Source organism: Mandrillus leucophaeus, unplaced genomic scaffold (genome assembly GCF_000951045.1).
Source record: "Mandrillus leucophaeus isolate KB7577 unplaced genomic scaffold, Mleu.le_1.0 Scaffold157, whole genome shotgun sequence".
NCBI lineage: Eukaryota > Metazoa > Chordata > Mammalia > Primates > Cercopithecidae > Mandrillus > Mandrillus leucophaeus.
This window is the reverse complement of record NW_012101554.1, coordinates 282,544-294,941: the sequence shown is the minus strand read 5'-3', so window position 1 is coordinate 294,941 and position 12,398 is coordinate 282,544. Positions and strand designations below refer to the sequence as shown.

The following is a 12,398-nucleotide window of genomic DNA, read 5'->3' as shown; positions in this document are numbered from 1 at the left end:
GCACTCGCAGGGCTGACAGGTCGCCCGGACCGGGCCGTGAGGCTGGGGCCACCCAGGCACCTGCGTGGGGAGGAAGGCATGGCTTTGGCTTCCCCGCAGTCTGGTTTGCGCGTAAAGAATGCAGCCATCTGGCGGCTTGCGGTCCCAGGACTTGCCCCGAAGGTGGGAAGGAAGCCCTTTGGATTGGACTAAGGTTTTAATCATTAGTGGTGGGAGGCGGGAGGATATGCAGGGCCTTAAGGAACGGTAGTCTTAGAGAACAAAGAATTACAGAGCACCCACAAATCATAATCTCGCTCAAAGCACTCTAACAGGATAATTTAAACAAGGTTAGGTAGCCTGCGACCTTTAAAAAAAATGGCATCCCACTAACCCGCATGGACCCATAGTTCCGTGGTTCGTGCCACAAATCACTGGGGTGGTTTCATCTCTCTTAGTATGGAAACTAATCAGCAACATAAAGTGATGAAAGCAAACGGATCAATATCAGTGGCACTAATCAGTGGGGGTTTTATTTGTAAAGTATTGAAAGTTTAACCAAAATTCCTTAAAAGGCAAATTATTCCTTCCCTGCGCTGTTCTTGTATCTTAATTTAAGGATTACTGTATATTGATGCAAAACTCTGGTTGTTGATGCCAAAGAATGGAGGGTGGAGGAAGGGACTACTGCTTTTCTTGGATACAAATTTGCATTTCTTCAAACATTAAACAGATGTATGCATTCCCTTGAGCTTTTACATATATCAACCTGCCCTTAAGAAAATATATACCATATGAAGTGGCCGTGTTTTTCTTTAATGTACTGAATCTAAATATATACTGAATCAACTATTTGGGTGAGGGAGTGTGGTGTGACTCCCCTGTCCATACCCCCCTCCCCCATTCCAAGCAAAATACATAAATATAGCTCCCATATTTTAAGTGTTCTGAGGGCTTATTTTTTCAAAGACACCCTTTAAAAAAATAACATTTCTCGTTACAAGGAAGGACTTCTCTGAGCAGTTTTGGGGTTAGAGGATACTATTAATATTTGAAAATAAATTATAAGTTACTTTTAATATTATAGCAAATGTCAAGCAGTCTTTGCTACCTGGACCCTTTTAGTGGCATTAAAAACATTCAATTCAGTGGCTACAATTTTTTCTGCTGTGTGCTAGATTTCATGCTTGGATGCGTATCAGTATGTCTTCTCCCTTTAAAATTAACACTGAAAGGATGTGTTTTTGTTTTGGCATCCTACCCCTCACCCATTTAATTGTTTCCTTTGAAAAAGAGAAGGGAACAAATGAGAAATGAAACTTGTAACACTGCAATTGATACTAATTTGTTCAGCTATTTATGCCTTACAGTGAGACTGAAGTGCTATTTCGATGCAATTTTAGTCAAAAATGGTGGTGCTTCAAAATTATAAATAAGGGTCTTGATTGTGTTGCTTTTTTGATATCCTCTCAGTGCAGAATGTATCTTCATTACAGTATAATCTGAGATTCTTAATTGGAAAGCATTATATTCTCAGATAATTTTTTCCTCCTTTTAAGTGATAGAATGCCTAAATGTTACTCTGAAACATGTAAGAAAACCGCCACCAAAAAATTAAGTTGATAAGGGGTGTATTTGCGTCTTGGGTGTTAATGTTTTAAGTGATTTAGATGTATAATTTTTGGCGTCTTGCGTATTATATAATTTGATCCCTATTTGGTGTATTGTAATGAATGTTTATGATGAATATGGCTAAATTCAGGATTATGTTGGAAAATCCATTTTCTCCTTTCCCCATGGAATTAACTTGTTTGTAAGTTCTCCAAAATAAATCTTTCAAGTCAACAAACATTTATTGGATGATGCCTTTTTATACTATTTTATACCATGCACTCCATGGATTATGAATTGTAGTCAAAATTGTACATGCCCTCTTTAATTTTATGAGAAAAAAAGCCTGTAAGTGATACATTTATTATGTTTTTTACTACTGATAGATGTTAGGTCCTAATAGATGTTTATCTTTTAGGTTGAAATCACAAAGATTAGACACCTTTTTAGACAGGTATTCTTCAGCACCACTGACAACACGGTTCTGACAGTATTTCATGACAGTAAGTATGTTTTACCATTTTGGTTGTTAATTAGGTTTGAATAGTAATTGGCTGGAAATAAAATTATAACAGATTTATACTGGAGGTGCCTGGTAGAATGAATGTGTTTCAAGTCTAGTCAGACAGTACCTCTGCTCATTCCTGTTGCTTCCTTATTTTCATCTTCTTGCATATATTATTTCCCATGGGTCCCTAAGTGCTGTTGAGGCTACAGGGTAACCTGTCCCGGCTGTAAAGGGGCTGTCTGTTTAGCCAGTTAATTGAATACTTTGGGGACAGTTATGCCCAGAATGGAAAATGCTAACTCTTAAGTGCAGTAGATGTGGGAAGAAGAAAGGCGTGATGGGCCTGGATACTTGGGAATGTCAGAGGGATCCTGCAGACCTTGAACTGAGCCTTGAAGTAGAGGGTGGGAGTGGATTGGTGAAGGGTATCACCAAAAGCAAAAGCCTGGTGGCAGGATGGGCAGCTTAAGTTTAGGGGATCGGGAGTAGAGGTGCATGGTCCAGGGTAGATCTCAAAGGATAATGTAGGAAAGAGAAAGCACTTGTCCCTTCTGGATATTTAATTCTGGATGTGCTACTGTATCTCTAACCTGGGGCGGGCGTGTTACAGCTTTGGGCCAGCCATGGTTGCTTCACTCCTAAAATGAAAGAAATGCACTCAGCGATCCCTAAATAAAGCACATTCTAGCACAAAGATTTTTATTAACCATGAAGATAGAGAAAAGTAGGAAACAAGTTTGATTAGGTTAAATGTGCGATCTGCTCATGTGAAGTCACGAAAATGAGGTTTGGATTTGACACAGGAGGCCTTTAGGAACCTTTGAGAATAGGTTCAAGAGTATAGAAGTGGTGTTGTGGTGAGATTAGCCTTACAACAGTATGTTAAGATGGGCTGGGGTAGTAATCCAGTGGAAACAGGAAAGGGAAAGCATATCTAGGAGACATTTTTAGAGAGGTAATAGATGAGGTAGAGCTTGAAGGAGATGGAAGAACCCAAGATGATGCTGGTATATTTAGCTGGGCAGCGTGAAAGACTGGTATTCTTCTTAGCAGAATTACGGTAGTGGAAAGGGAAATCTCCCTCCTTGCCCCCTTGCAGGGGATGGGGGAAGGTGACTTTCATTTCCCAATATCTTAAATTTGCAGTGATGGGATATTAGACATGCTGTACAGGCATGGGTTGCTTGAGTGGCAAGCAGGATATTGGTTGTAGATTTGGAATGTATGAGCATAGAAGTGATACTTAGTGAGTTCATTAAGATAAGGGAAGAAAGAGAAGGAGAACCTTGGGTGATGTTAACAATTAGGGTGGGGAGGAAAGAATATCGCTTTGGAAATCAGAGCAGGAGAGAATTCCAAGCATAAATATATGTGGCCAGCAGTAGCCAGCACTACAAAGAACAGTCAAGTAGGATGAGGACAAGATCACTGGCAGCTTTGAAGAGTGGTTTCATTCTGGATTGGGGTTAAAAAGTACATGTTCAGGAGTTTAAATAGGAATGAAGAGGTTTCTTAACAACTGTCAGGGCAAGAATGGTAGCTAGGCAAGGGTATGGGGCAGAATTAAGATTTTACATATCTCTGTGTACTTCTGTGTGCTTAGTGAGGGAGACTAAGCATGTTTAAGGAAGAGTGAAGGAGCTGGTAAGGAGGATCGAAGATACATCAGAGAAGAGGAATCTTTGTATTTCTTATCCTCAGAGAGATAAAAGGAATGTAACCCAGAAAACAGATAAAAGGGTAAATTAAGAGAGAGGAATCTCTGCTTGGAAGAATAATGAGAACCGTATTTGAGGGGGCAGTATTAAGATTACATTTGTCGAGTTCTGACTATGTATCTTGCACTTTGCTAAGTACTTTTTAATACAATAGCTTCCTCATAGTAACATCACTTTAAAAATGGGGAAGCTGAAAACACAAAGAGAACTCATAAACGGGGAGCCAAGCTTCAAACCCATGGAATTGGTCCTAAGAGCCAGTGCTCCTCACCGTTGTCCAGGGTGCGCTTCTTTACCATCTCACAAACACTATCCTGGTTTGAGAAGCTAATTTCAGTGCTTTCAACGTACAATCAGTAGCCTTAGAATGTAAAGGGGACAAATTAAAGAAATAGGTGTAAGAACTACATGAAAAACTAGGCAGGAATGCTGTAGAGAGTAGTTGGCATCTGAGGCCCTGGATTTCAGTCCCATTTACTGTGTCACCTCATGCAAATTATTAGCCTCATGTACCTCAGTTTTCTCACCTGCGTCACAGGCTTGTGAACATTGCATGAGGTATTTAGAAAGTGTTCAATAAATATAAACATTAAAGAGGGCAGTATTTGTTTGTGGAACAAATTATTAGCATAGTTTAAGTACGGCTACATCAAAAAAAAGAATAAAGATTTATTAGCTTAGCCCGCTACCTGTTTATTTCACATCATATTTTCAAAACTAATTCTGTCAATTCAACTAAATAATTAGAATAGTCATTAAAATGAATTTATTGGGATTTAACCACTCTTTGTCCATATTTATCCATTCCCTTGGGTCTAACGATTCATCATTGTCCCCTTGTCATTATCCTACATGCTGTGCTCTTCCAGCCTCATTACCTGGGTGAAATCCAACACTTTCTCTTTTGTATTCTCGTATCAGACCTTTCAAGTGTCACACTGGACATATTGGCACCACTGTAAATTCACGGTCATTAGCTTCAGCTAGGCTCTACGCTGTCCAGCACTCCCCTCCCTTTCCTCTCCCATTCTCTGTGGTGACAGCTGTCTGTCTCTCCAGCTGCAAGAATCCCAGCATTATCCTTGGTCTTTCTGTAGCTCTATCAGTCAATCACTGAGTCACCTACTAAAAAGCTGTCTAGTTGTTCTGCTTCTCTTGATCTCCAGCGCTCTCGCCTGGACCTGATGCTAAAATGATCATTATCTTGCCTGAAGTCATGCCCTGACTACAGCATTATAGTCCTCACTGGTCTTCTGTGCCTGTTTGTGCTCCCCTCCAGGTCGGTTTCTGTACTGAACTGTAGCTAGAGGGATCTTTTTTTAAAATATGGTTTGTGCTCTTCTGCTTAAAACTCTTCTTTGATTTCCTCTTGTCCACAGGACACTGCTTGATCTAGCCCCTCCTTAGCTCCTTCCAATCCACCAGTACTGTATTTCTTGGTTTTCTCTGCCTGGAACATTTGTTTCACACCTTTCTTTTTGTCTGACTGATTTCTATTCACCTTTCAGTCTAATTTTCAATATCATTTCCTAAGATAGCCTTTCTTGACCCCTCAGACTAGTGAGGTCCCTTTTGGAGTAAACTCACATAGCACATAACAGAACATCTTTGTTTTTCTTCGTACTTGGCACTAGCAATTACTTAATTATTTGTAATTATTTTAATAGCTATATATACCACTTACTGAGTATGCCCATTGTACTATGCTGTCTTTACATGGATTAGCTCCTAACCTGTACAGGAGCCCTGGGAGGTTAAGTCTTGTTCTCATTCAGCTTGCTCAAGGTCTCATGGTAAGGGGCAGGGAATTCAAATTAGGTGATTCGATTCCAGAGCCTGTGTCCTGGAAGGACTAACAGGCTCTGTTCTCTACCCCTTCGCTCTGCCTCCCAGGTTATGTAACGTTTGTCCTGCAAGCTGAGGACAGAGACCTTGTCTGTTGTTGACAGCTACGTGACCAGCACATAGCGTGGACCTGGTAAATACTAAGCGCTCACTCAGTAAATATTTGTTGGCTGGCTTACTGAAAATCTACAGTCTGTTTTATACATTTTTATAGGATGTTTTAGACCTAGAAAAAACCTTTGGGATGCATCTAGCAAGTTTTTTCCCATCATTCTTATATATAGGCGAATGGCTGGCATATTCTAGGCATCAAAGATTAGGCTGATTTATTGAGTGAAAGGCACTAAGTGCCATAGAGCTTTAAAGAACAGAACATTTGTTTTTGAATTGCAGAAAGGATAAATCAGAAAGATTCAAGGAGGATAGAGAACACTGGGATTAAAGTCTGGGGCAAGATTTTAATGGTAGAATGATGGAGGAAAGGAAGACAGAAGGTGTGAAATGATAGAAAGCTAAAACTTGTGGAACCGAAGACACATACAGTTAAGCAGATGATGTGCGGCTTCTCTTCAAAGGAGGGAGGATGAGATCGAATGTCTGTGGGGTACACTGCGTGCCAAACACTGTCTTTAGCAGCTTTCTAGTCTTTATTTAATTCTGACAACTCTAGGAAATACTTGTATCTTCACTTTTAGAAGACTGAGGTTTAGAGAGGCTAATGCTGTTAGTCCAAATGATAATCTTGTTGCTAATTCCAGTGCATGATAAGATAATATGATTTAAACTTTTTCCCTTTAATACCTTTGTTTGTGTTATATTTCTAAATTAATTCATCTTCCAGATCTGCTTGGTTATTTGAACAGTGTCTTGCTCATAGCCAATTTTAAAAGATTTACGGTATCATGTAAACACTCGTTCAGGAAAGAATTTCTGTTATTCTTCCCAACCCACTGCCTGCCCTCCCCACCCCAATCAAAGTTTTGTTTCCAATTGTAGGTTCTGAAACAACCACTTTGGTCCTGTCTCCTGCACCTTGATCTTCCTTAGGTCATTGTAAAAGCTAGTCAACTCACAGCTATCATAATTGACCATTCTTTTATGGCTATAAAAAAAATCCATCATCATGTCTATTAAAGGATACTCTCCTAGTATGTTAGCATTTTAGAATCAAAATAGCATTTGATTTTCGGGCAATGTTTCACATTCATTTGTGTTAGTTTAAGATGGGGAGGGTGGTATTGTTATTTACATTTTATATGGAAATACATTTAATTGGCAGGGATGTTTATTTTCAGGGGATCGGTAGGAGAGTCAGAATCAGGTCACTGACTTTGTTTTTTACTTCTTAGAGGCTACTAAAAAGTATCAAATAGGTACCCTGTGTTCACAGATTATTAAAGGTCTGTGAATTCTATTTTCTACCCCCTTACAACAACTATATAAATTACAGAAATGTGTCTCTATCTACCGTTATATTAGGCATCACAGTCAACAGATGTATGAAAGAAATGCCATGTTATTGAAGACCTGAAAACTAGCCCAGTATTTTAATATTAAATAAAAATCCAACAGAGATGGAGAAGACATGTGTTATACAAGGACTGAAATTTTACAGTTAATAACATCAAGTTTATACTGGGTCCTGGGCCTTAATGAACGGTCAAATTTCTCTTTTTTGTCAGCCTGAAAGTGTATATGAATTACACTTGATTTTTGCTATACTTTTTATTCAGATAATGCATTTAAATTTTTTTCTCTCACGGATATCTTATTTTGAGTAGTAGTATTTGCAAAATAGAAAGCCTTCTAGAATCTGCCATGTTGGTGAAATTGAATGGAGCCAGTTCAGGGCTTATGATTTACTTTTTTCCAGACTTTCCCTCTTGGCATTCTTTTAGCTCTCAGCAAAATTAATTAAGCAGGCTTTCTTTTTTGAAAATAGGAATTTTAACTCTTATTCTTGTCTGTGCAGGTAATTTTCCTATCTTTATACACAGATCTTCTTGACCCCTCCTTTTTTTTGAGACAGGGTCTCACTCTGCCACTGAGGCTGGAGTGCAGTGGCGTGATCACGGCTCACTGCAGCCTCAACCTCCTAGGCTCAAGTGATCTTCTCACCTCAACCTCTCAAGTAGCTAGGACTACAAGCACATGCCACAACACCTGGCTAATTTTTTAATTTTTATTTTTTTAGAGACAGGGTCTCACTGTGTTGCCCAGGCTAATCTTGAACTTGTGGGCCCCAGTGATCCTCCCACCTCAGCTTCCCAAAGTGCTGGGATTACAGGCATGAGCCACACCTGACCATGACTTGGCATGGGGAGAGAAAATTAACCTCTGACTAGAATCAAGAGTTTATGGGCTCATTCAAAACATGGGTGTACTTTTGGCTTGCCTAGGTACAGAATTGTGCAGGGAATCCACATGCTTCTTATACCAAGTAACAGTTTGAACGGAGATATTGTCTATTTTGGAACTTCTATGAGAAGGCAAAGAAAGTTTGCAGCAGGAGCAAAAGGAAAATCAGGGTTTAGCTGGAGAGCTGGAAGTGATGGATACAGGTAGATTCCAGTTGATGACTTAAGCTGATTTTTTTTTTTTTTAAGAGACAGGTTCTCACTACATTGACCAGGCTGGTCTGGAACTCTTGAGCTCAAGCAGTCCTCCTGCCTCAGCTCCTGAGTAGCTGGGGCTACAGGCGCGTGACACTGTGTCCAGCTTTATTAAGCTGATCATCATTCCAGGGATAAATTAGGTTGTAAGTCAGGGTTGCCTGTGGTACTATATTTGAAGATTATGCACTTGAAAAGAAAGAGGCATATGGTTTAGGTTCATTTCCTTGTCGTTATTGGCCTTCTGTTTATCACTTAGGGAAGATGGATAGGAAAATCTTGAATCCTGGACAAATTGTGGGAAGGTTTCCAAATCAAGAAATATAGGCTTGTTTGTGGTGACTGATGCCTGTAATCTCAGCATTTTGGGAGGCTGAGGTAGGCGAATTGCTTGAACCCAGGAGTTCCCAACCAGCCTGGGCAACATAGCAAAACCCCATCTCTACTAAAAATACAAAAAAATTAGCTAGGCGTGGTGGTGCATGCCTGTAGTACAACTACTCTGGAGGCTGAGGTGGGAGGATTGCTTCAGCCTGGGAGGTTGAGGCTGCAGTGAGCTGTGATCATGCCACTGCACTCCAGCCTGGGCGACAGAGTAAGACCCCGTCTCAAAAAAATAATTAATTTTTTAAAAAAGAAATACAAATTCTCTTTTAGTAAGCTTAAGGCTATGAAAAGTATAATTGACCCATCATCCTGTGACAGTTTATAAGTGTTGAATCTGTTACGTTTGTTAGTACTTTGAAAAGTATTGAAAACCTGTTTTTCTCCTCATAGATGGATGGTGACAGTTCTACAACAGATGCTTCTCAACTAGGAATCTCTGCAGACTATATTGGAGGAAGTCATTATGTTATACAGCCTCATGATGGTAAGCAAGCCACAGTTAGAACCAAATTCACAAGATGAAGCAAGTTAGAAAGTGGACATTTAATTAATACGGTGTTCTAGGTTACTTTTGTCTTTATAGGAATATTTACAGTCTTGTGTTACAGTTCAATGAGAAAGTCTAAAAAGGCGTACCATGCTATTTCTATTAGAAATAGTCTTCAAAAGAATGAGTCCTTGAAAAGATTTTTACTATAAAAATACACCTTGTCTAAAACCTGTACAGTTTCTTTTGAAATTTGTTACCGACTTCCTGTTTAAATGTTAAATATGAGAAATTTATAATCAATTGATAGGGTAACTAAAATAATTATTTAGAGGGTGAGTTAAATTTCTAGCTATTGTATTTCTTGCACTTTTATTTTTGGTTTTCATTCAGTATTAACTTTGAACTATGTCAGGTATTGGAATGGTAGTGTTGGCTCGGTGTGGTGCTCATGCCTATAATCCCAGAAGTTTGGGACAGCAAGGTGGGCAGATCACTTGAGCTCAGGAGTTCGAGACCAGCCTGGGCAACATGGTGAAACCCCACCTCTACAAAAAAATTAAAAAATTAGCTGGGCTTGGTGGCATGTACCTGTGGTCCCAGCTACTTAGGGGGCTGGGGGCTGAAGTGGGAGAATCATTTGAACCTGGGAGGTAGAAGCTTCAGTGAGCCGTGTTTGCACCACTGCACACTCCAGCCTGGGTGACAAAGTGAGACTCTGTCTCAAAAAAACAAAACCAAAAAAAAAACCAAAACGACAGTGTTATGTTGGCCTATCAGAAATAATTTACTTTTGTGGCATTTTGATTTGTAAGAAGAAAATTTTTTTTGAGATGGAGTCTTGCTCTGTCGCCCAGGCTAGAGTGCAGTGGTACAGTCTTGGCTCACTGCAGCCTCCACCTCCTGGGTTCAAGCGATTCTCCTGCCTCAGCCTGCCCATTAGCTGAGATTACAGGCGCCCACCACTATGCCCAGCTAATTTTTTTTATTTTTAGTAGAGACAGGGTTTTGCTATGTTGGTCAGGCTGGTCTCGAACTCATGACCTCAGGTGATCCACCTGCTTCAGTCTCCCAAAGTGCTGGAATTATAGTCATGAGCCACCATGCCTGACCTGATTTGTAAAATTTTTAAAAATTGAGATATATTTTTAGAAGAAACTTGCCAGAGGGATTAATTTCATCCTGAAACAGATATTCAAACAAATTAATTCTGATAACATCATTTTAAACACACAAAAACGTAAATTGAATCAACTTAGGTGCCGTGCCTACTTACTTAGTACATATGAAGAGTGGGCAGTTTACTTACAGGATACTGCATTTAGTCATAAAAGGATGTTATTGGTACTGCGCAAGCTTCAGTTATAGCTAAATTTATATAATTCACAAAGTCACTTGTATGAACAGTTGGATCACTGCTATAGCTTTGTTCAAAAACTAGTTACATTAGTAATCCAACTGGATCAGTAATATTCAAGTCTAATTTTTCTATTCTTTATAGAATTTTATATAAACTTTATATAGACAAGACAACTTTATATCAACTTTAAAAAAGTTTTATATAGGCTTTTACATAAATGAGTTTATATAAACTTGGGTTTGGAGAAACATACAACCTCTTAATCTAGTAATATTGAAATAGCCATAGGTTACAGTCTGTAAGTTTTATAGGTAAGTCATGCAATAAATATTTATGAGTACCTACTCTGTGGAAGGTGCTGTACCAAGCTGTAGGAAACACAAAGCTGATTCATGACATCAAGTAGCAAAAATCTAATAGGAGAAATGAGGAATAATAAAAATTCTAAAACTGTAAGAGAAAAGGCATAGAGAAACACTTATATTTTATGAAAAGATCATTTTTGAAGGTGCTATGGAGATGTTATTTGAGATTTTTGGAGAATGGGCAAGTAGGATTTTAGCGGATATATTAGAGGATAAAAAGCATTCTAGGCAGTGAATCTGAAATTAATAAAAAAAGTTCAGTTCTGGCTCTGTAGAAATTATGAAGAGACTTGCTATCCTAATCCCTAAATAAGGGTTAAGAGATGAACCAGAATGATTTTATTCTGTGGATCTTTTTGGTAGTTTTTTCTATCTTGAAATAGAAATAATAAGAAGCTTTAAACCTAAATATTTTTATTTCTTTAGATACTGAGGACAGCATGAATGATCATGAGGACACAAATGGTTCAAAAGAAAGTTTCAGAGAACAAGATATATATCTTCCAATAGCAAATGTGGCTAGGATAATGAAAAATGCCATACCTCAAACGGGAAAGGTAACGTAAAGGAGAAATTTAACTAGGTTTTTACAAGGGAAACACGAAACTACATAAATTCATAGGTCATGGGTACAGTTAGCTGTTGATTTCAATCATTCAGGCTTTCGGCAAATCAAATATTTCTTTCATGTCTACATACACAGTTACTGAACGGTGTCCCATTTTCAATTCTGTCATGTCCCTAAATGTTCTCCCCTCTCCCACTTATTGGAGGCAGATAAAATAGAATTTAGACTGTTTTTTTTTTTTTAAAGACAGAGTTTCACTCTTGTTGCTCAGGCTGAAGTGCAATGGTACAATCTCGGCTCACTGCAACCTTTGCCTCCCAGGTTCAAGCAATTCCCTTGCCTCAGCCTCCCGAGTAGCTGGGATTACAGGCATGCACCACCATGCCCAGCTAATTTTGTATTTTTACTAGAAATGGGGTTTTTCCATGTTGGTCAGGCTGGTCTTGAACTCTTGACCTCAGGTGATCCGCCTGCCTCGGCCTTCCAAAGTGCTGGGATTATAGACACGAGCCACCGTGCCTGGCCCGACTGTTTTAAAAAATAGGTACGTTGTCAGAACTATCAGGTTTGGGTGTATGAAGCTGTAACTTTTTTTTTTTTGAGACGGAGTTTCACTCTTGTTGCCCAGGCTGGAGTGCAATGGCGCAATCTCGGCTCATCGCAACCTCTGCCTCCCAGGTTCACGCGATTCTCCTGCCTCAGCCTCCCCTAGTAGCTGGGATTACAGGCATGTGCCACCATGCTTGGCTAATTTTGTATTTTTGGTAGAGACGGGGTTTCTCCATGTTGGTCAGGCTGGTCTCGAACTCCTGACCTCGGGTGATCCACACACCTCAGCCTCCCAAAGTGCTGGGATTACAGGCGTGAACCGCTGTACCCAGCCTGAAGCTGTAACTTGCATAATGTTGCAGCAAATTTAGGTCGTATTGGTCTGATATAGATGTAATAAGAATTTTCC

General features: G+C 39.5%; 1 protein-coding gene across 1 annotated transcript in view; it reads left to right on the top strand.

Moving 5' to 3' along the window:
- The window catches only part of NFYB (nuclear transcription factor Y, beta), a 20,461-nt gene continuing 8,063 nt past the window's right edge, over window positions 1-12,398 (top strand). Inside the window, exons 1-4 of the mRNA XM_011975498.1 lie at window positions 1-162; window positions 2,009-2,093; window positions 9,051-9,144; window positions 11,299-11,429. Of these exons, the coding sequence (XP_011830888.1) occupies window positions 2,088-2,093; window positions 9,051-9,144; window positions 11,299-11,429 (231 nt within the window). The 5' untranslated portion in view covers window positions 1-162; window positions 2,009-2,087. The remainder of the gene's footprint in view (window positions 163-2,008; window positions 2,094-9,050; window positions 9,145-11,298; window positions 11,430-12,398) is intronic.